The sequence below is a fragment of the Megascapheus bottae genome, chromosome 28, assembly GCF_031878675.1.
Source record: "Megascapheus bottae isolate mThoBot1 chromosome 28, mThoBot2.hap1, whole genome shotgun sequence".
NCBI classification, from domain to species: domain Eukaryota; kingdom Metazoa; phylum Chordata; class Mammalia; order Rodentia; family Geomyidae; genus Megascapheus; species Megascapheus bottae.
The window spans coordinates 12,203,571-12,225,699 of record NC_143536.1 but is presented as its reverse complement, the minus strand read 5'-3'; the positions used below and the strand labels follow the sequence as shown (position 1 = coordinate 12,225,699).

The window sequence follows — 22,129 nt, the reverse complement described above, 5'->3', positions numbered from 1 at the left end:
GAGTAGCTAGGATTACAGGCATGAGCCACCGCCCGAGCCCACCCGGCCCCTCTAATGTTTTTATAAGAACAGAGGGGAGGGCCAGATCCACTGGCTCACAATTGTAACCCTAGCCACTTGGGAGGTAGAGATCAGAAGGATTACAGTTCAAGGCCAGTTGGGGCAAAAAAATTACACACACACACACACTTTCCCATCTCAATCAATAAGCCAGGAGTGGCAGTACAAGCCTGTTATCTTAGCTACATGGGAGGCAAAGAGAGGGCCATCATCCAAGGAACACAAAAGTGGGAAAAGTAACTAAAGCAAAATGGACTAGGAAGATGGTGGAAAAGGAAGAGCCTTTGTGTAACAAGTGTAAGGCCCTAAAATCTAGCCCCAGTATTTGGGGGGAGCCAATCACCAGAGGCTCACACCTGTAATCCTAGCTACTCAGGAGGTTGAGATCTGAGGATCAAGGTTCAAAGCCAGCCTTGGCAGGAAAGTCTGGGACACTCCACTCTTGTTTTTTTTTTTTGCCAATCCTGGGGCTTGAACTCAGGGCCTGAGCACTATCCTTGGGCTTTATCCTCAAGGCTAGCACTCTGCCACTTGAGCCACAATACCACTTTTGGCTTTTCTATGTATGTGGTACTGAGGAATTGAATATGGGTCTTCATGCATGCTAGGCAAGCACTGTACCACTAGACCAAACTCCCAGTCTCTCTTTTTTTTTTTCCCCCAGTTGTGGGGCTTGAACTCTGGGCCTGGGTGCTGTCCCTAAGCTCTTCAGCTCAAGGATAGCACTCTACTAGTTGAGCCATGGCAGTACTTCTCGTTTTTCTGGTGGTTAATTGGAGATAAGAACCTCACGGACGTTTTATGCCCCGATTCTCAGATCTCAGCCTCCTGAGTAGCTAGGATTACAGGCATGAGCCACCAGAACCTGGCTTACCACACTCTTATCACCAATACACTACTCATAAAAAGCTGGAAGTGGCACTGTGGCTCAAGTGGTAGAATGTTAGCCTTGAACACAAAGAGGTTCAGAGAGAGTATGTAGGCACTGAGTTCAAGCCCCGGGACAGGCAAAAAAAAAAAAAAAGCCAGAGTGGATATAAATACAAAACTCATGATGATGGCCCTCTCTCGCCATTTTCAGACTGCAGCGATGAAATATAAACGTGGGTTCACTTTAGGATACCCGGTAGCTCAGCTGGGCTCAGTGGGCCCAAAGCCAGCAGTGGCTAACATTGAACACCAGTGTAGCTAAGCAGATAGGTCTTGCAAGGGTGTGGCTTCTATAAGAACCTATAAGGACACACCTCACACAGGGTAGCTGGCTCTCAGAAGGGAAGTCTAGAGAGAGAACCTGAACTACGATAACCTAAAAGCCACATCTAGCCATAATTAAAGGTCATCAATTCACTTTTCCTGGTTAAGAAAAAGAAGTTGCCATGGTCAGGGTAATGAACCACATATGCATAATGAGATTACACAGAAATTTCACCTTTCTGAGTGAATTCACTTAGAATGAATTCTAACTCACTAGAGAAATACGCTTGCTATTTGTCTACACACACACACACACACACACACACACACACACGATTACAAAGAAGTTGGACAGCCACAGCAGACTCAAATCCACAAATTTCAGGACATCTCAAGAAGTCGTCGTCGTGTGACACAAGCTAGCATCCAAGAAGGCATTTTCCCGTACCTACCTTGGCCTGGACAGCATAGGAAGCCAGAAGCACAGAAGCCTCAGGAGGGCAGTAGATCTTTTCATCTAAAATCTGCTTCTTCACCTGAAAGGGGCAATGAGGGAGACATGAGACCGCATGCGTGTGAGCGCGCCATGCAGGCTGCTCACGGCAGATGGCTACAGGATGTTCTAAATGAAGACTGCCAAAGCAGCCTGTTCATGATTTTCTGACAAAGGGGACCATCTCCCCCCCCCCCCCGACTGCAGTAGACCAGTTGAGAGTTCAGTTACTAAGAACTTATTTATACACTTGTTCTACATGAACACCCTCTTCATAATCAGGCTGGACAGTGTGCACGACATTGGCCCCAACAGAGGTTGATATCTGGGCTGTGACAGAGCTGTGAACTCGAGAAGTCAGGGGTGCTAAGGGGTTCCTGGGCCCCTGCTGAGCGTGCACTGCACTGGAGGAAACAGAATCTACTTTCCAGTCTTCACACACAAAACCCACCAAAGCCACTGAGTTATGACTGCAGAAAAACGCCTGCACTTTCAATATGCTGCTGTAAGGAAAAAGGAAGCCATAAAATTTGATCAATTCAACTTTTAATACATGAGGTTCAGGAAATATAATTCCTTAGCCATTATGTTGAATTAACATATCTTATGGCCCTTAATTTCGTAGAATGGTGCAGCATGTGATACTCCCAGCCATAGAGGCAACAAAGCTGCAGAAGTGGACGTGCACCAGAGTAAACAGCACAGCAAGGCCAGCTCCCATAACACGTGATGGTAAAAATAAAAAACAAAAGAAGATACATTGCAGAAAAACTGAAAGGCTACCCTTTGACCTGAAAATGAAGAGAAATTTGAGAAATTTGTGTACATGTATACAAACATCCATGCATATATATGTAAAAATATATATTTCCTTGTATATAATCATATACATGGAATATATGTGTACATACATATATATTTATATACAAGTTATTAGCTATTTAGCTGGATGTGGTGGTGCAAAGCCATAGTCTCAACACTCAGGTAGTTGAGGCATGAGGATCAAGAGTTGAGGCCCAGCCTGGACTACATGGCAAGATTCTGTTTCAAACAAAACAAAACAAAGCAATAATGTTTTCTTGGTTTGTTTGTTTTTTTAATTCTTTAGGGGGGGTTTATTATATCTCACTGCTTACTGAACATAATACACTGAACCTCAAATTAATTATAAGAACTGTGGAAACACCACACAGCTACTTCTGGGAAATCATGCAATGAACAGTGGATATCTTGGGGTATACGAGAGGCCCCAGTGCCAATCACTGCAAGTAGGCAGGAAATTAGAGACGTGCTCTAACCAAGCAGTGTGCACACACACACACACGAAGATGACAGAGGTTTGCATCCTCAGGTGAATCTTCTTCCCCGAAACGCTAGGTGATTCACCTAGAGTTACGGTCTCATTTCTTTAATTTAGTTGAGTAATTACTTAGGACTTGGAAAGCTGTGTTTTTAAGGGGCTTATACTCTCATGCAGGAGTGGGGGGAGCAAGAAGAAAAAAGACCAAGAGTTATTTGCAGTAGGATGACTGAAATCTAGTGTTGCTGACATTCAGAAGTCCTGTCTTAATGAGAGCTGATTTTTGAACTTCAGAGCACTGCTGCTTTATAAAACTCCCTGTAGACCTTCTTTGTAACTTCAGGGTACTTCCAAGTTAGTCAGAAGAAACAGGGATCCGTCTTCAAGAAGGTTTACATTAGGTAGCTGCTTCTAGCCAGGCTTCATCATCACACCTTCACAATTTCATCTGACACCAATCTCATCACTTGGCTATAGTTCTGTTCTGAAGGATTTTTTTCTATTACAGAACCAAAAGGACTGCCTATCTAGAGGCAGAGCATTTCTGCAATAGGGAGGTGTTCGTGGTCAGCTCTAAGGGAGGGGTCCACTAGATTGCTTCCCAGAATTCAGAGGGAGAGGGAGAGAAGGGGGACAAGGGGGAAGGTGGCATGGGGCTGGAGTACCTGCAAGAAGAATAAATGTTGTGTGATCTCCTGAACCAGTTCTTCTTCAGCATTCTCAGGATAAAATTTAGCCAGGAAATGAAAGGTGACTGGTTCTTCCTTTGAAACATCGTGATCCAACACCTGCAGGATTGCAGAGCAAAAGACAGACAGACAGACAGACAGACAGACAGACAGACACACACACACACACACACACACACACACAGAGTGTTGCTCCCTCTTCCTGTGCTACCATCAAATCCCGTTTTGCAGGGAAAGTGTAAGTCCACCCCCCTACCCCCAACATTACGTTCCTCACATTTCCCCAAAGTTGTGATTCCGTAGTTGGAAGCATTCACGGAGCCATCCATAACAAGGGGTAATATCTGCTTCACGAGGGGTTCTGAACCAAATCAATCACTATTCTCAAGAGGTAAGCAGAGCTAAGATGAAGGCACTCATGTTCTCAAGGTCACAGAAACAGTTACAAGCTACAATTGTGTAACACATTGGTGCCGAGCGCTCTCCTTTATGGAAGATGCCTCTAGCCCTTTTAGCTTTAGTTGTCTTTCAAACAGGGTCTCACATTTAAGCTTGGGTGAGCCTGTACTGCAATGCTTTTGTAACTGAGATGACAGACCCATGCCTCCACTCAGCCTTCTATAGACTGAGATGGGGGGAGGGAGAGGTCTCATAAACTTTTTGCCCAGGCTGGCCTAGAAGTACAATCCTCCTGACCTGTGCCTCCAACGTAGCTAGGATTACAGGCAGGTGACACCACATCTGATAAAGAATGAAGATAATTTTTAAAATATTTGAAGTAGGAGAATTATTTATTTTTTTATTTTTATCTTTTTGCTGCTTACCTCTACTATGCAGGTGTGGTTATAATACAGCTTAAGAGACAATGAACTGGGCTGGGAGTTTGGTCTAGTGGTAGAGTGCTTGCCTAGCATGCATGAAGATTGGGGTTCGATTCCTCGGTACCACATACATAGAAAAGCCAGATGTGGTATTGTGGCTCAAGTGGTCCAGTGCTAGCCTTGAGGAAAGCCCAAGGACAGTGCTCAGGCTCTGAGATCAAGCCCCGGGATTGGAAACAATAAATAAATAAATAAATAAATAAGAGAGGGGGGAGACAATGAACTAATAAATATGTCATCATTTCGATGTCAACTAAGCAACAGAAGCAAAACGTGTCCATATTTCGAAATGTGGAAGCCCTTTGTTTCTAGGACCCTCCAGAGACTTCCCACAAAATGCTTGTAGCACAGTAAGTAAACCACTGCCTTTAATCTAACAATTCTATCCACCCCCGAGAAGCTCGAAACTTCTGCTCTCCAGAGTGAATTTTGTTTTAAGACATAAACATGCCATGCGACAGGCTCCCGGGCGCCACTAACATGTGTCACACTTTACTTCCTCTGACGCCCCATCTAACATCCATTCAGCCATCACCACTCAGGTACGGTTTCAAATTTACTTCGCTGAGAATCAAAAAATACTGCAAGTTTTGCTGTGTCTGATATATGACCTCTCCATGCCCCTGCTCAAATTCCAAAGGACAGGATGGAGGAGATGCAAAACAAGTTGGAAGGAGGACACCCTGGCTTGACACTGCCTTCTGTGGCACTTGGCCAGTTTATGATCGCAAGGAATTAGCATCTGAAATTTACAATCAGCAAGGACTCCAACATGGAAGTGGAGGACTGTGTACACATGTGAACATAATTGGAACATCTTGGCCTAGATTCTCATGGGCAAAACAACACAGCTTTGTTTATCGAGCTAAGCAGTAGATGACTTTGGCTGGGGGGTGGGCAGTGCAGGTATCACTTAGGTATCACTCTGTTGCCTTATTTTAAGACACAAGTATCTTTTAGGAGTGTCTGGCAAAAGCACCTGGCCCTGCTCCCCAGCCGTCTCTATGATGAGGTGAACAGGAGAAGAGGAGCGTGTGCCTGCAGGATTATATTAACTCTTGAGAAGGTAGCTGCCCAAAGCCAGATTCATTTCCAAGTCAGGGGCCCAGAGTTCCTGCATTTCAGAAGCCCTAGAAGATTCTAAGGACCAAATAGGCACTGTTTCTATGCTACAAGTTCTTTATTCTTTCGATCACATGAATGATTAATTCCAGTTATTCTCAAGAAGACTTGTAAAAATTCCCTAAAGAACCCAAGTCCCAAGAGAAGCTTTCAGAGATATAAAACTGGCTTTTTAAAAAAAGAATGTGTAAGACAGTAGTCATTTGTATCTATAAAGCCTGATGAGTGATTTAATACACCAAAGGTCATGAAGCCAAAAGGAAACAGGACAAAAAAGCCTGGGCAGACTCGGTTTTGTCCTAGTGAACTGAATGCTGGGTGTCTAGCAGCGCCTGCAGGATCTGCTTTCTGCACAGCTTCATTCAGGAACTAACCCCCGCCCCTACATGTCACAGGAGTGGATAAGCAAATAAACTAGGGAGTCCCTCTGGTGTCACGGAGTGCCAGCCCCACCTTTTTATCCATTTTGAGCCAGGCCACGGTGTCCTTGATTGTGTACTGCAATCCAAAGAACCAGGTTTCCCGAAGCCCCAGAGTCCGGCACACCAAATCAAACAGGTCCTTCCCTTTCCACTTCATCTGCAATGTAACAGACAAACAGGAAAGGACATTGGAAGGAAAAGTCATAATGCACTAGCTCACAAAATTGTTCCCACACTATGTCACGAAGGTGGCTGATGAGCACTGAACTTCTAAAGAATTTGAAAGCTTCCCACACAAAACCATGAGTAGGAAAATACCAATTAGAGCTTAATAGCTTAATTACTGCACAGTGCACACAATACCTCCCTTGGACAGTTTCTTACAGATCTTACTTAATATCCCCAAAGCTGCTAATTTTGGAAATCTGGTAAATAAGCAGCCTCATTTTGGAGAGTGGAATCTCCTGAGTTAACCCAGGAAGATGGTCAGCTTCTGAAGCAGTAATTCCCTTCATGATGATGTTTTGGTTTTTTTTTTAAATCGTGATCCAGCCCTTTGATTTAAAAGGCTAGTGTTGTATGTCTGTGTATGCTTTACCTGAAGTGTAGTTTTAATAAAAGTATTTTAATATCTATGGGAATAAGTTGTAAGTAAAGTCATAAATCACAGAGAAAAAGAACCAGGAGAGACCAGATTGTCCAGTGACAGATTTCCACTCTCACCATGCCTGACTGGGCCAAAGGGGAAGCAATTTGCTCACGGTCACAAAGAGCAATTCCAAACTTGCAGTATCCAAACCTAGATGATGAATAGACATCAATACTGTAGTGTGTTTATTCTATAGCCTCATTTTTAAAAAGCACCTGAAGCAATGGTTGCTAAGCTAAACCCTTTCAACACTTATTCAATCTTGGAGCTGAAAGAGCAAGTTTAATATCTTAGTAGGAGAAGAGGATGCTGGGCAGCTTAGCAAATGTTGCCACCTAGTGGCTTTCAAGTTACAGCACCTGGGATGGTCCATTATCACCCCCAGCTGCTGCCTGTTCCTTCTCCACCTCAACCACCGGCTCCCCAGTATCGGGGGACATTCATGCAATTGTATCACATTTGACACAGCACATAAATGGTGACCACAGTAAGAGCAATAATAAATTCAAATGCAAAGTTGCCTGACATGAGAACCGAAACCACTCAACTGTAGAACCCTCTCCCCTCATTAGAAATCATCCGAGGTCCACTGCAGACAATGACACAAAATGAGGGGGAAGGATGAAATGTAGGGTCCAAAGACCTGATGTAAAAGCAACAGAGAAAAATAGGGGAGATACCTGGTAGCCCATTTTCTTTTGGCTAAAACCCCAATTGTACGGGGTAGGCTTTTTCGTCCCTCCAGCCCTGGAGAGGGATGCCAGGGTTTGCAGTGTGCTACCTAACGGCCTACTACTGAGCAACATCTCCAGCTCCAAGTCTTCTGTTTTTAAGAGATGAGAATGAACTGTGCGTTCTCTGCGGGCACTCAACGGGCGAGGCCATCTCTTCTCAGTGTTTGCAGTCCAAGTCAGCAGCCTGGATGGAAGGACACCAAGGCTGCAGTGGACAAGTGGTCCAGGTGCACATCGGCCCTTGTCCTTCGCTGAAGCATTTCTCCTGCTTGGCCTGCAACCTTGGCCCCATCTCCTCTCTGATGAGAGGGAGGCCTTGAAATGCCACGAAGACTGATGTCCACAAAAGTTTGTGGACTTTGTGTGTGTGTATGTGTCTGTGTGTACTGGTAGGCTTGAACTCAGAGCCTGGCTGCTATCTTTTAGCTTTTTTGCTCAAGGCTAGTGCTCTGTCACTCGAGCCACAGCTCTATTTCTAGCTTTTTGGTAATGAACTGGAAGAGTCGTAGGAACTTTCCTCTACCTGAGCTGGCTTTGAACCCCAATTCTCAGAGCTCAGCCTCCTGAGTAGCGAGGGTTACAGGCATGAGCCACCAGTGCCTAATCATGACTTTGATTTTTTTAAAGAGGATCACCTTCCACCTTCTGTAAGGCTGAGTTTAACGGGTATGCCCACTGCGCTGTCTGCTAATTGGACAATGGTTGTTATTTTTTAAATTCACGGCAGGTTTTAATTCCTACAGGCAGACTTTACTGAAGAAATGTTATTTTGGAAAACTGGAAGCTTCAGGATGCTGATTATCCTCTTGTCTATTTTAAGCCCGCACACAGTATATAAATTATAAATGCCTACCTCGCTACAAGATAATGTACCACTAAAGAACTGGCATTAGCTTGGAGAAGTTAAACACCCCAGGGGCAAAGGATGAAGGGAATGATTCCCGGGGCACCGTAGCTCACGGCCACGGCCAGGCGTTGGCAGGAAGGGGCTGGCTAGCTGGCTGGCTGGCTGCAAGTGGGATGAGCGGCATGCCGGAAGGAAAGCTGCCAAGAGAACCATGAGTGAATTTCCAACCTGGGAGTTGAAATCTTCCAACATAATATTGTATTAATGCAATCTGCCTGTTCTCCTTTCTTCTTGTTTTAAAAATGCAGATGTATCTTTGTTGAGTGCAGAAAGACATTGTCTTTGCCCCTATGGAGCTTGCAATAAAGTCAGGAGGAGGGAAAGAAACCTCACTATTCAGAATGCCCTACTTAAGGTTTTTCTTACCTACTTAGACTTTTAACATTGGTGCAAAGAATCACAGGGTATCAGTGTTAGAACTAATTAATACCTAAAGAACTACTGCAGACCCATCCTAGTTCTATACAAAAAAAGTCACAGACCCTGGCCTTTATAATGATCTAAGATATGCAAATCCCCAGGTTCCTGGATGCCTTTTCTCTGCCCTAGGGTCTTCTGCTCTTTTTTGCTCTCTCCCTTGCCAGTGAGTGACCAGTGTCAGAAACAAACCCCCTTTTTGAAGAATCAGATATGGTTCATTTATAACTCTGTGTGGATTAGAGCCTGTGGCTTCCTACATGGTCTTTCAACTCGTACTGCAGAGCATGCTTAGGGTACCAGCCAGTGTCAGACACTGAGGACACAAAACAATGGTAACAATGTGCCTGCAGGAGAAACAGGCAAGTACTCAGGACAGAGAAGACTGGAGAGAGAGACCCAGGGGAGAGTCCATGAGAGAAGGAAGAAAACGTATCTTCTCAGAAGTCCTGACAGCTACAGGGAACCCCAGGTCCTTAGGTGGAGCAGAAAATGACAGCTGGGCTTGGACTGGGCATAGTGGGAATGAATGCCTGACCACGCTAGACTTCAAAGAACAGCCACAGAGGCTTTGAGGATATAGAAAGTGGAACAATATGCACAGATCTGCATTCTGGACTCACTCTGTCAACATGGGGAATATGAGCTGGACCTGCCATTTAAAAAAGGCAGAAGGATAAGGCTGGAACTTTGGCCTAGTGGTAGAGTGCTTGCCTAGCATACACAAAGATCCAGGTTCGATTCCTCAGTACCACATACATAGAAAAAGCTGGAAGTGGTGCTGTGGTAGAGCTCTAGCCTTGAGAAAGCCCAAGGACAGTGCTTAAGCCCTGAGCTCAAGCCCCAGGACCGGGGGGGGGGGGGGGGGGGGGAGGGAACAAAAGGAAGGGGAAGGGTAGAGAGAAGGAGGGGAGACGGAAGAGAGGAAAAGGAAGAAGAGGAGAGAGGGAAAATGAGGGGGGGAAATGGAGTGGAAAGGAAGGGGGAGAAGAGAGAAAGGGGAAGGGAGAAAAGGGAGAGGGAGAAGAGTGGGGGAGAGGTGAGAGGAGCACAGAGCAAAGACAGCCTGAGAAGTAAAAAGGCCTTCACAGAACTGGTACTCCTGGCTTCACATTGATGGTTTCTACCAAGGGAAAGACGGAACAAGGGAAAAAATCACAAGCTGGGGGGGAAGAAAAAGGGGGAACATGCCCCATTAACTTAAGGCTAAATGAGATTAGTTCAGCTACCTGAAAAAAGCAGATAGAGATGCCCATATTGACCTATTTCCTGCACAAATATGATAGAATTTTTTTTTAAACAGTCGGGGGGCTTGAACTCTGAGCCTGAGCACTGTCTCAGAGCTTTTCAGATCAAGACTAGCGCTCCACCACTTGAGCCACAGCACCACTTCCCGGTTTTCTGGCAGTTCATTAGAGATAAGAATCTCAGGGACTTTTTGTGCCGGAGCTGGCTTTGAATCATGATCCTCAGATCTCAGACTCCTGAGTAGTGAGGATTACAGGCCTGAGCCACCAGCACCGGGCAAAATGTTCTTTCAGGAGTAACTTATCTGGGGTTGGAGGGTATAACTCAGTTGGTAGTGGCAGCTGGTGAGCAAAAGCATCAGATACCTAGTTCAAGTCCCCATCTAAGTTGAAATAAATAAAAGTTCCATTTGGTCAAGTCTAACCTCAACATGCCATTCCCTATCTGAGGTGGGCCTTTTCACCCCTCCCCACATCCCCCCTAACGCCCCGGCCCTGCCCCCATGCGTGGAGCCTGCTCGAAATCAAGAATGATCACCGATGATCCATCCTGAATTTCTTCACATACAAGAACTACTGCTCATAGTGGGGTGGGGTTCAGGATCCCATAGAAAGCGGGGTTTTGGGGGGTAGATGGGGCTTTCTTGGTACGGGACAGACTTGCCACCACACAGCCCAGCTCATCCTGTTTCCTCTCTGCCCCACTGCACTGTGCTGCTGCTGTGAAGTGATTCACTGTCATCTGAAGGTCTCCCTGGACCGTACAGGCATTAGTCATCCTCCTCTTCTCCACAGCGCACGCAGGCCAACACCACTGATCACACAACGGCAAAGCCCAAGGCTCGGCGACTTGGAGCACAGTCAGCTCCACATCCACTCTTCCCACTAAAATGCTGTGTCCGAGCAGGCCCACTAAGGAGCAGGGGAGAAAAGAGGAGCAAGCGACAATTCCCTCCCCTACTCCCCCCCCCTGCATCTAGTATACAAATCAGCTGGGAACTGAACATCACCTCCTTTGACACCCCCTCTCAAAAAATAAGTTCACTCTTGTAAGTGAGTGCCTCGAGAGGTAATAGGGTTAGGGGGGCCTTGGGAAGGGATGCCTAGTATCAGAGAGAAGCAGAGAAATAACTCCTACATTGGCTTGTTGTGGGAAAGAAAGCAGAGTAAAGACAAGGATTAGAAAAGGAGCAGCCAGCAGAAAAGCATGCAGGGAGACCACTACATACAAAGATCTAGAAGCAAGCGTTCAGATGGTTGTAGGAAATAAAGCAGTGGAGTCTAGTCTGAGTGGGGGCTACTATGGAAACAGCTAGGCATGGTGCACCTGCCTGTAATCCCAGCAGGGGCTGGGGCAGGAGGATCACAAGATTTAGTCCAGCCCAGGCCGTGACGAAAATCTATCTCAAAAACAAAAACAAAAAAATACCATCTAAAGCCAATTCATTTTTTTCTTTTTCTTTTCTTTTAATTTTTTTAAATTTTTGGTGCCATTCCTGAAACTTGAACTTAAGGCCTACGCACTGACTCTGAGATTTTGTGCTCAAAGCTAGCACTCTACCACTTGAACCACAGCTCCACTTCTAGCTTGTTAGTGGTTAACTGGAGATAAGAGTTTCAAGGACTTTCGTGAGTGGGCTGACTACAAACTGCACCCCTCAAACCTCCTGAGTAGCTAGGACTACAGGCATGACACCAGCACCCAGCTTAAAGCCAATTCTTTGCTGTCTAATTCTACCTCGAACCACACACACAGATGTCCAGCAATAATTTTCTCATCTCCCAAGGATAAAATATAAGTAGTACCATTCTAGTTATACAGAAACAAATCGGATGGTCACATAAGATGGATGCCTCAGGACAGTAGGACATGATTCTTTCCAGGAAGCATAGATAAGCCATAGTTATCTACCGCTGGTATGGATCTCTCCTGTCACTCTGTGACCTTGGGCAAGTTATTGAACTTCCCTGTGCTTCAACAAGGATAATAAGCAGAACCTGTCTTAACAGATTGATCTAAGGATTAAATGCATTAATACATTAAAAAAGACTAAGTCAGTCTTCAGCCCATAGTAAATAAACACTCAATGCGGGGGAGTTATTATTAATCCCCGCCTTCCCCGCCCCCCCCCCGCCCCTCCCTCCCGCCGCCTCCTCTCCAGGAATTCTCAAGTGGTGCTGCTTAAACTCTCCCAGCCTAGCTTGCCACCATGGATGATAGATGACAGATGGGAAAGGGCGCCATCAATTCTCATCGAGCTAACCACACAATCACTCATTTGACAAACATTTATTGAGCACCCACTATGTCCTAGTCATTGTGCTCTGCACAGGAGATAAATGATGAATTTGGGACAAGTTGCAGTCCCTGTTCCTGTCTGATGGGGAAGACAGGAGAACCGATAATGAAAACGAACCCGCTAAGTGCTAACAGAGCCAGGTGCTGTGGGAATAAAACTTGGGCCTGTGTATAGGGAGGGCTGGGGGGCTTCACTGAGGAGTCACTGTTTGAGCTAGGTCAGAAGGCATGTGGTGACTGGGCTTGTGAAGAAGGGGCTGACAAAAGGGTGGTCACACCAGCCGGAGGGAACAGCATGTCTGCCATTGGGCCCAAGCTGTTGCAAAGTGAAGGAATGTTCTCTGCACTTTTGGAGTATTTGACAAACAGCATAATTACTAGATCTGCAGGACTGAATGTTCAGTGCAGTACCGAATATACAGCTTTGGCCCGGTGTGTGTGACAATTCTCTTTCCACACTGGTCAGGAACCAGACTGTCCAGAGAAGCTTCTGGAAATAGTACCTGAGGGGTTAAGAAAAGTGGGGATAACTGGAAGAGTCTCCTGTTTGTTTATTTTCCTATTAAAACATTGTCTTCACTTGGCTGGGGGTATAACTCAGTGGCAGAGTGCTTGTCCAGCACACAGGGGCCTGAGTCCTCAGAACCACACAAATAATGATGACGATGATGATGATATAAAATAAAATTGAAAAAATCACTTTTCTGATACCCAATGCCGCAGAAGCCTTTTGGACTCTGCATTCCCGCTATTTATAGTGTTTTTTGTTTGTGTTTTTTTTGGTTAGGATTTATAGTTTTTCCTGAACAGGTTGCTCAAAATAGAATAGCTCCTGGTTCTGATGAAGTATGTACTTAAACTCATCTCTAGCCACCTCATCTACCTTCACTGCAGGCCCCAGCCTGGAGACAGCCAGCAAGGAGGAGAAGCTAAGGAGCAGATATTCATTCTGCAGAGAGAAAAGGAGATGGAGGGTATGAAAAAGGTGGTTTGCAAGGAGGAGCAATGGGATGGAGCAGAAATCTGGACTCCGTGGAAGGCAGGCCTGTCCTCCAGGTGCCCTTCAGGGGGAGGGGTTGGGAAAGGGGGAGTCTGCAAGCCTCATGCTATTGGGCTTCATGCCTGCGCTTTCTTTCCTGTGACTTTAACAGGCTGCAGTGCAATTTCATAGACATATACTTGCGCTTGTATCAAAGATAGATGCACATGAACTTTATAAACAGGACTAAGTGCTGTCAACTTGTTATTTTTTTGTAGGGACTGGATTTATGAGCTTTACCCAGAGTGAAGTACTTGTCATTTATCAACCTAGAATGTTTTAAGTAAATAGCGCTAAGCACTTAAGCCTCCACAGCGGGAATGGAGCAAGGATGCAGTACTTTTTCTGTTATGGGAAGCAAATGGCACGAGTAACCTGCAGGGCTGATTGGGGTCTATTAACCTGGGAAACTTCATGAATAACTTTGGCTGACAGCCATCTTAGAACCCTGCAACTGCCATTTGTTTTGGTTTTGTCAGTTTTCACATTGCAGTTTCTTTGGGCCATGCAGCCACAGGAAATGAAACCTTTTGTGCTTGCTGACACTACTGTAGCAGGGTAAAGAAGGGACCAGCCACATGTTGGGGAAAGGCCACCTCAAGCCAAGGACAACACTGGCAAACAAAGTGAAAGCAATCTGGCTACTGGATGCAAAATGCTTAAGAATTAGAACCACCAGAGAAATTTGGGCTTTACAGATAACTCAATGCAGAAAAATCTAAGAAAGAAGCAATACTGGCATAGCAAAGCAATCTGATGGGGGAGTGGAATGCCTCTATTATCAGCCATACAAGCAATGCTATTTGCCTGCCTATCCATTCCAGAGAATGAAAAGAGAACTGGTGAATCTGGCGAATCTGGCATTCACTTATCAGAGTTTCTTCTAATTAGCTCACAAGCTGCCCTAACATTTGCCATAAAAACTGTCAAAAGGTTAGTCCCCTCCCACACCAGAAGGAACTGAGCCTCCCCGGGCTCAGGGAGTTTGCCCATATTTGCCATTATTTCAGAAAGGGAAAAATTAAGGGTGGCTGTGACTTCCCCACTCCATGTTTATCCCTATGTGACTTGTGTAGTGCAAGCTGGCCTGTGAGAATAGATTTATAGAAGACCTGAGAATTTAAGGTGTTCATGTGATGATCTGTATCTGAATACACCTTTTATTGTGCTTGGGGAAAACAATAGAAGCCAAATGCTTTGACTTAGAATATCGACACAATAGAAACGGTCCTAGGGTTGAGGACGTGGCTCGGTAGGAGGGCACCTGTCTAGTGTATTTGATCCCCAGCAACAACCTCCCCAAGAAGGTATTTAAAAAAAAAAAAAAAAAAAAGATTCTGGGGCTGGGAGTGGTAGAGTGCTTGCCTAGCATACATGAAGACCCGGGTTCAATTCCTCAGTACCACATACATAGGAAAAAAGCCAGAAGTGGTGCTGAGGCTCAATTGGGTAGAGCTTTAGCCTTGAGAAAGTCCAAGGACAGTGCTCAGACCCTGAGCTCAAGCCCACAACTGGCGGAAAAAAAAAAAAAAAAAGATTCTGCTGTGCAGCGAGTGAATAATGAAATGCCACTAAAATCTATTTTAATTAACCAACCAAAGAAGGTTTAAAAAGTGTAGTAATATGGCCAGGAGTTTGGCCTAGTGGTAGAGTGCTTGCCTAGCAAGCACAAAGACCAGGGTTTGATTCCTCGGTACCACATACATAGAAAAAAGCCAGAAGTGGTGCTGAGGCTCAAGTGGTAGAGCTCTAGCCTTGAGAAAGTCCAAGGACAGTGCTCAGACCCTGAGCTCAAGCTCAGGACTGGCAAAAAAAAAAAAAAGTATAGTAATACCAGTGCATGCCCATACTCTCTGAACTGGGATAGAGAATCACCACAGCATAAAAGTAGGCACTTCCATCTCATAAATTTAAACTGAAAAAAAGGGGGAGGGGAGTGGGGGGAACCAGCCTGCTGTTTCCTTTTGCGATTATAGAATACACCACTCCTACACAGGCATTACTTTTCAATGGGAAGGAAAAAGGGATCCTCCAAATAGAAACAAAATTAGAGAAAGAAACACACACATACACACACACACACATACGTATTTGTTCCTCTGCTCTGCCAATCCTAAATCTTTATCCTTCATCAAAAGCTGGGTGAGATCCAAACCTAAAATCTCCTCTTTGCAAAAGAAGAAAAAAAAAATAAAAACAACCAAGAAAACCAGTTCCAGTGTCCTGCCCTGTCACTTTCTGTCATAATCAACGATGGCAATTAATTTTCTTCTTTCAGTACTCTAATCATCTCCATTATTATGCCCAATCTATTTAAATGATTGGTTTCAAGGCTCTCCACCAATTGCTTCTACCCTCCTTCAACCAATTACCCTGCCTCATTATATAGCCCAGCCTATGCGCTGCCAACTCAGCAAAGGTACTGCTTCCATTTACTGCTTCCAACCAGAACTCTCAAAGATCCATTCGTTCATCTCATTACGGTCCTTTGCCCCACTCCCACCCCCCACAACAGCACACGGGACCCATTCTACATTTGACATAAGTGGAAAAGGAGGAAGCTGTCTTTGCAGATCACAAACTCCTTGAAGGCAAGGACATGGACGTACACACGTACACGTACACGTACACACACACACACACACACACACACACACACACACACACACACACACAGCCTCCTAGCATCCACATAAGGCTATATAATCTGAGCACACCCTACAAATGCTTGTGGTTGGTTAGTGATGTTGATGATAATGATGATGATGATGATGATGGCTAGATGAGGCTTCTGAGCAGAACAGACTTCTCAGTAATGATAGCAATGAAGCTAGAATTTATGACTCTTCTTATTAAAATTCTAATTGCGCAAGTAGGCCTTAAGGTATATATATTTTCCCCCTTTGGTGACACATACTGATTCCCTCTCTCTTTAAAAATGCCTTGGCATTGGGGCCAGGAGTTTGGCCTAGTGGTTAAAGTGCTTGCCTAGCATGCATGAAGACCCGGGTTCGATTCCTCGGTACCACATACATAGAAAAAAGTCGGAAGTGGTGCTGAGGCTCAAGTGGTAGAGCTCTATCCTTGAGAAAGTCCAAGGACAGTGCTCAGGCCCTGAGCTCAAGCCCAGGACTGGCAAAAAAAAAAAAAAAAAAATGCCTTGGCAAAGGAATCTAACTCTCAAAGAACTAAAGGAGAAAAATTTCCACAGGACAAAGAAGAGAGTGGGAGGAAACAAATCACAGCACCTTAGGAAGTCACAAAATGGAGGTTTTTAAACTCTGCTAAGTCTTAATCTTTCCAAACAAAATCAGGCCCGGGAATGTGACCTAATGGTAGAATGCCTGCCTAGCTTGCATGAAGCCCTGGGTTCAATTCCTCAGTACCATATACCCAGAAAAGGCCAGAAGCGGTGCTGTGGCACAAGTGGTAGAGCTCTAGCCTTGAAAAAACCCAAGGACAGTGCTCAGGTCCTGAGTTCAACCCAGAATTGGTACAAAAAAAAAAAATCAGTGATGTGTTTTAAGAGGAATCTTCCCTGTGCAAATGGAGAAAGGTTATGAGACCGTCAGTGAACTCAAGGAAAGATCTGAAACCTGGATTCCCTTCCCCATCATACACAAGCCTATGTCTTAAGCAAACCATATTGTTCAAATAAGCCTCAGCAACTTCATCTATAAACCTGTGCCCCGTGTAACCCTCAGATCCAACGATGCGATGATTAAAGAAGATGTACTTGTTTCAAAATCAGCTGACAGATGACAAAGCAAAGAGACACAATACAATTATTGTGCTATAACATGTAACAGCAAGACAACTGCCTCCACAACAGAGAAGACAATCTCTAACAGTGGAATGTAGCTCACAACATGAGATCAATCAAGGGCCGTCAAACAGCTATAAAACACCCCAGCCTGCTGTGTTGAGCAAATCACTTAACCTCTTTGGGCTCAGTTTATGCAATCATCAAGTGGTCTTTCAAAATTAATACCCCCCTCTGAGTCCATGAGCTTGAGAAGATTTGTATAAACTGCACAGGGCTTTTTTTTTTCTTTTTTAAAATCCCTGTAATAAATTTCTGTTACTCCTTTGACATCATTTTGTATCTCAAAATCATTTTAGGGATGAAATGATACTTTAATACTTTATTATGTGTGGTTTCTACATTCTTTCTTATTTGGGGGGGTCTGCTATCATGTTCCTTACCCCTAACAATCAAGATTTGACTCTATAATAATCAACTCCCTAATGTAACAAAAAACGGTAATTATAACGCTGCTGAAAAGTATGAGTTTTTAGCAAATAGCATACTGGTGATAATCAGCAATTATCAATGATTCAAGAGTTTGAAATACAGAAAATAAAAATTCTATAGAGAAGCTGGGCGCGGTGGCTCACACCTGTGATCCTAGCTACTCAGGGGGCTGAGATGTGAGGATCAAGGTTCAAAGCCAGCCCAGGCACAAAAGGACCTGAGACTCTTATTTCCAGTTAACCTCTAGAAAACAACAAGTGGGGCTTGGCTCAAAGGTAGGGTGATAGCCTTGAGCTGAAGAGCTCAAGGATAACACCCAGGCCAGTTCAAGCCCCATAACCCACCAAAAAAAAAAAAAAAAAAAACCCTCTCAAAATGAAAGAGCTCTCAGCACAAAAAGAAAGAAAGAAAGAAAGAAAAAGATTCAGTCCTTGCAATACCAGGTTCCAACCTGCAAAGAATTTTTTTTTTCTTTTGCCAGTCCTAGGGCTTGAATTCAGGCCTGGGCACTGTCCTTTAGCACTTTTATTTAGGCTAGCAGTCTGCCACTTGAGGCACAGCACCACTTCTGGATTTTTCTACTGAGGAATCAAACCCAGGGCACTTTACCTCTAGGCCATACTCCTGGCCCTGCAAAGAAATTTTAAGCATTCTGAGTCAGTTTCTAGCTTGACACATTAGGATTGGTCTTAAAAAAAAAAAAAAAAAGTCTACAGCTACATGAGAACATCTGTGGACTGAAGACTTTTTTTTTTTTTTTGGCCAGTCCTGGGCTTGAGCTCAGGGCCTGAGCACTGTCCTTGGATTTTCTCAAGGCTAGAACTCTACCACTTGAGCCTCAGCACCACTTCCGGCTTTTTTCTATGTATGTGGTACTGAGGAATCGAACCCAGGTCTTCATGCATGCGAGGCAAGCACTCTACCACTAGGCCAAATTCCTGGCCCCGAAGACTTTTTTTAAAAAAGCACTATGAGACTGACTTAATTTCAAAAATGAACAAGTGGAGGATAGCAGGTAAATGTACTGTTGGGGAATCCAAAACCACAGATCAGTTCAGATAAGTTTAGTAACAAATCTGGGCTTGTTTTAAGTTTTACTAGAAAATCCAACTATTAAAATGCCTGCAAATAGGAAACTCAGGTTAGTGAGGTTAATGGGAAAGCCACAGCAACCTAACTGACAGAGAGTTTCTGTGAAATGACAAAGCGAGGCCAAATTTGGCCAAGAAACACAACAGGGAATAGTAAAAGATCTGAGAGGAAAAAAGACCACTGTCTTTGGATTTGGAAACGAGGTACTCTGACGCCACCTAGTGGTGCCACAGTGACTCCAACAGGGACAGCACCTGAAGTGTTAAGGCCATGATTAAACCAGTGAAGCTCTTTCCCTTGAAGTCTGCACTAGTTTACTAAAAATGTCAGATGCATTTTTATTCTACAAAAAAAAAGTCAGAAAACATGGATTTAGAATGTAAATGAGATGAAAGCTAGACAAGAAGATAGAACATTTCATCATGTAACAAACCTAAAAAGCCTCATCACCAGCTGGCTAAAAAGATTAGTAGCTCTGAGAAAACCCAGTTTACATGCTTTAAACCTCAAATGTTTTAACTGAAATTTAAAATAAGGCAGCCACCCAAAATGTTTTTGGACAGCAATGCAAAACTAGCATCAAAAAATAAAGAAATATGAACAATGTTAAATTCATATATTGGGGACAAAAGAATAGACTAGCTATGGAAAAGAATCCTGCTATCACCAGGCACCAGTGGCTCACGCCTGTAATCCTAGCTACTCAGAAGGCTGAGATCTGAGGATCGTGGCTCAAAGCCAGCCTGGGGAATGAGAGAAAGCCCATGAGACTCTGATCTCCAATTAATCATATGAAAACCGGAAGTGGTGCTGTGGCTGAGTAGTAGAGCAGTAGCCTTCCTTAGAAGAGCTCAGGAACAGTTCCCAGGCAGAGTTCAAGCCCACAACCTGCCCAAAAAAAAAGGCAAGGGAGAGGGGCTGGAACATGGCTTAATGGTAGAGTGCTTGCCTAGCATGCATGAAGCCCTGGGTTTGATTGCTCAGTATCACATACACAGAAAAAGCCTGAAGTGCTGCTGTGGCACAAGTGATAGAGCACTAGCCTTGAGCAAAAGAAGCAAAAGAAGCTCTGGGACAGTGCCCAGGCCCAGTTTAAGCCCCAGGACTGGCAAAAAAAAAAAAAGGGGGGGGGGAATAGAGGGCAAAGAAAAGGAAAATGGTTGGCAGGCAGGTAGGCAGGCAGGCAAGGCAAGGCCTGTATGCAGACAGAAGGAAAGGAGGGAGGGAGGGAGGGAGATAAAGAAGAGAGGGAAGGGAAGGAGAGAAAACTTCCTCTGCTTTAGTCACCTAAGATACAATGTTGAAGCTGAAAACCTTTGATAGGGAGGTTTTTCTTCTTGTTTTTCCAGATGGAGAAATGGGAGGAGGGGAAATGATATGCTCAAGATCCATGTAGGTGGTGCATGCTGACTACCTTATCATGTTCCTAGTAAAATCCTCTGAGCTCTCTACTATAACTGACATAAATACAAGCTTCTTAACTTGGGCTTCTCAGGGCCCCAACATTCAACTACCAGCTCAAACACATATACCTCCCAAAACCACAGGATTTGCACCCACTGCTTCTGCTCAGGCCACTGCATGGTGACTTCTTTCCACAGCAGCACACTCCATCTCTCTCTCTAGCTAGCTATCTGCATGTACCTTTCTATTTTGTTTTCATGGTGTCTTGTTTCTTCCAACTAGACCAGGAGCACCTAGGAAAGCTGGCACATTTCCCCTCACTATTCAGAAATATGCGCCAATGCTTTAGATATGGGCTGCTCCTAAGTGAACCAAGGGACACAGAGGGAGTTAAAAAATATGAAACAATGTGCTGTGAACAGATGCTCGAGCAGGTCTCAGAAGAGAGATATCAGCCAACTGCCATCTTTGTGGACACACAGAATGTGCTATCAGGACACTGGATGAATACAGGAAAGATGATTCCAACCGTAAAGCATGTCGAGTATGCAACAAGAAAATACTTATCTCTTGAAAAGCAAGCTTCATTTTAGGCCAAAGGCAAAAAGTTTCAAACAGATTCTGGGCAATTGTAAAGGCTCCACTTCTAGAAAATGTCCCAGGGATTCAAAAAGACAAACTAGACACCAAAACAATGTAGCAGGGGTTGTTAGTCATGTCATTACCCAGCAAAATTTAGGCCCTCTGGCAAGTCCACAAAATGGTTTTAAGATGGTATCTTACACCAAGTGCAATAAATAAAATAATGTCACATACAAATAGCTGTCTGTTAGGGAGTCCTTTGAAAAGTCTCTTCTTTCCACTTTTTTTCCTGTTTATCAAATACATTCTCTCCAAAATAAGTTTATAACCAAGCTGGGCACTGGTGGCACATGCCTGTAATCCCAGCTACTCACCAGGCTGAGACCTGAGGATCTCAGTTCAAAGCCAGCCCAGCCAGGAAAGTTCATGAGACTCTTATCTCCGATTAATCACAGAAAATGCCAAAAGTGGTGCTGTAGCTCAAGTAGTAGGGTGCTAGCCTTGAGCAAAAAGGAGTTCAGGGACAGTGCTCAGGCCCAGAGTTCAAGGTCCAAGACTGGCAAAAATAACAACAACAACAAAAAACTTATCACCTTTCCGCTCTTCTTCTACTTGGAGCTTGCTATTTGGGTGACACAGCATGGTAAAGAGAGCAACAGATACCATGGTTCATTCCTTAGCAGCTGTGTGACCTTGACCACAAAGCCTAAGAAAGCATAGAACAGAGCCCAGGAAGAGAGTGGGTACCTCTACCAGGTGACGAGTGAGTAGTACATTTAAGGCACAGGAAGCAAGCTATACAAAGGTATGGCAGTGTGCACAGAACTTGAGAAGGAAGAATCAGGATGACCGCTCAGAGCAAGAGTGTGTGAGGAAGTCGACAGGGATGTACTTACAGTACACAAGAATGCAGGCCTCATAGGTATGAGGAATGACCAGGGGCTCTGTGCATCCTTCTTTCTCCATAACAACCTTTATAGGCCACTTGCCTTGTGCTGGCTAATTGTTTTACCGATAACAACTCCATTTTAATCTCCATAACAAGCCTATGGGGGAATGAGCACAAACCCCATTTTATAGATGAGGAAAAAGGTCAAGGGATTTCTGTAAAGTTGCCCAACTCTTCAGAGGCAGTGCCAAGAACCGACACTCCAAACCCATGGATCATGCCCACACCTGCTAGGCTGTGTGCCTCAAGGTTCCTGATGATGATTATGAAGCTAGAAAGCTAAGACTTCCCCAACCTCCTTGAAAGTTCCATTGTGAGAGTCAAGGAAGCCATTGTAGGCCCTATTGGCTGTTCACAAATTAGCCAGACAGACCCTTTCTAAACAATGGATCAT

General features: G+C 44.5%; 1 protein-coding gene across 5 annotated transcripts in view; it reads right to left on the bottom strand.

Moving 5' to 3' along the window:
* Nf2 (NF2, moesin-ezrin-radixin like (MERLIN) tumor suppressor) overlaps positions 1-22,129 on the bottom strand; it is a 90,218-nt gene that overhangs the window by 50,901 nt on the left and 17,188 nt on the right. For 4 of the 5 annotated variants that reach the window (XM_090320433.1, XM_090320432.1, XM_090320430.1 and 1 more), the window contains exons 2-4: positions 6,193-6,318; positions 3,713-3,835; positions 1,707-1,790 (exon numbers count right to left, since the gene is read on the bottom strand). The exons of the other annotated variant lie outside the window; for it this stretch is intronic. In XM_090320433.1, coding sequence (XP_090176559.1) covers positions 1,707-1,790; positions 3,713-3,835; positions 6,193-6,318 — 333 coding nt within the window. The remainder of the gene's footprint in view (positions 1-1,706; positions 1,791-3,712; positions 3,836-6,192; positions 6,319-22,129) is intronic. 5 annotated transcript variants of the gene reach the window in all.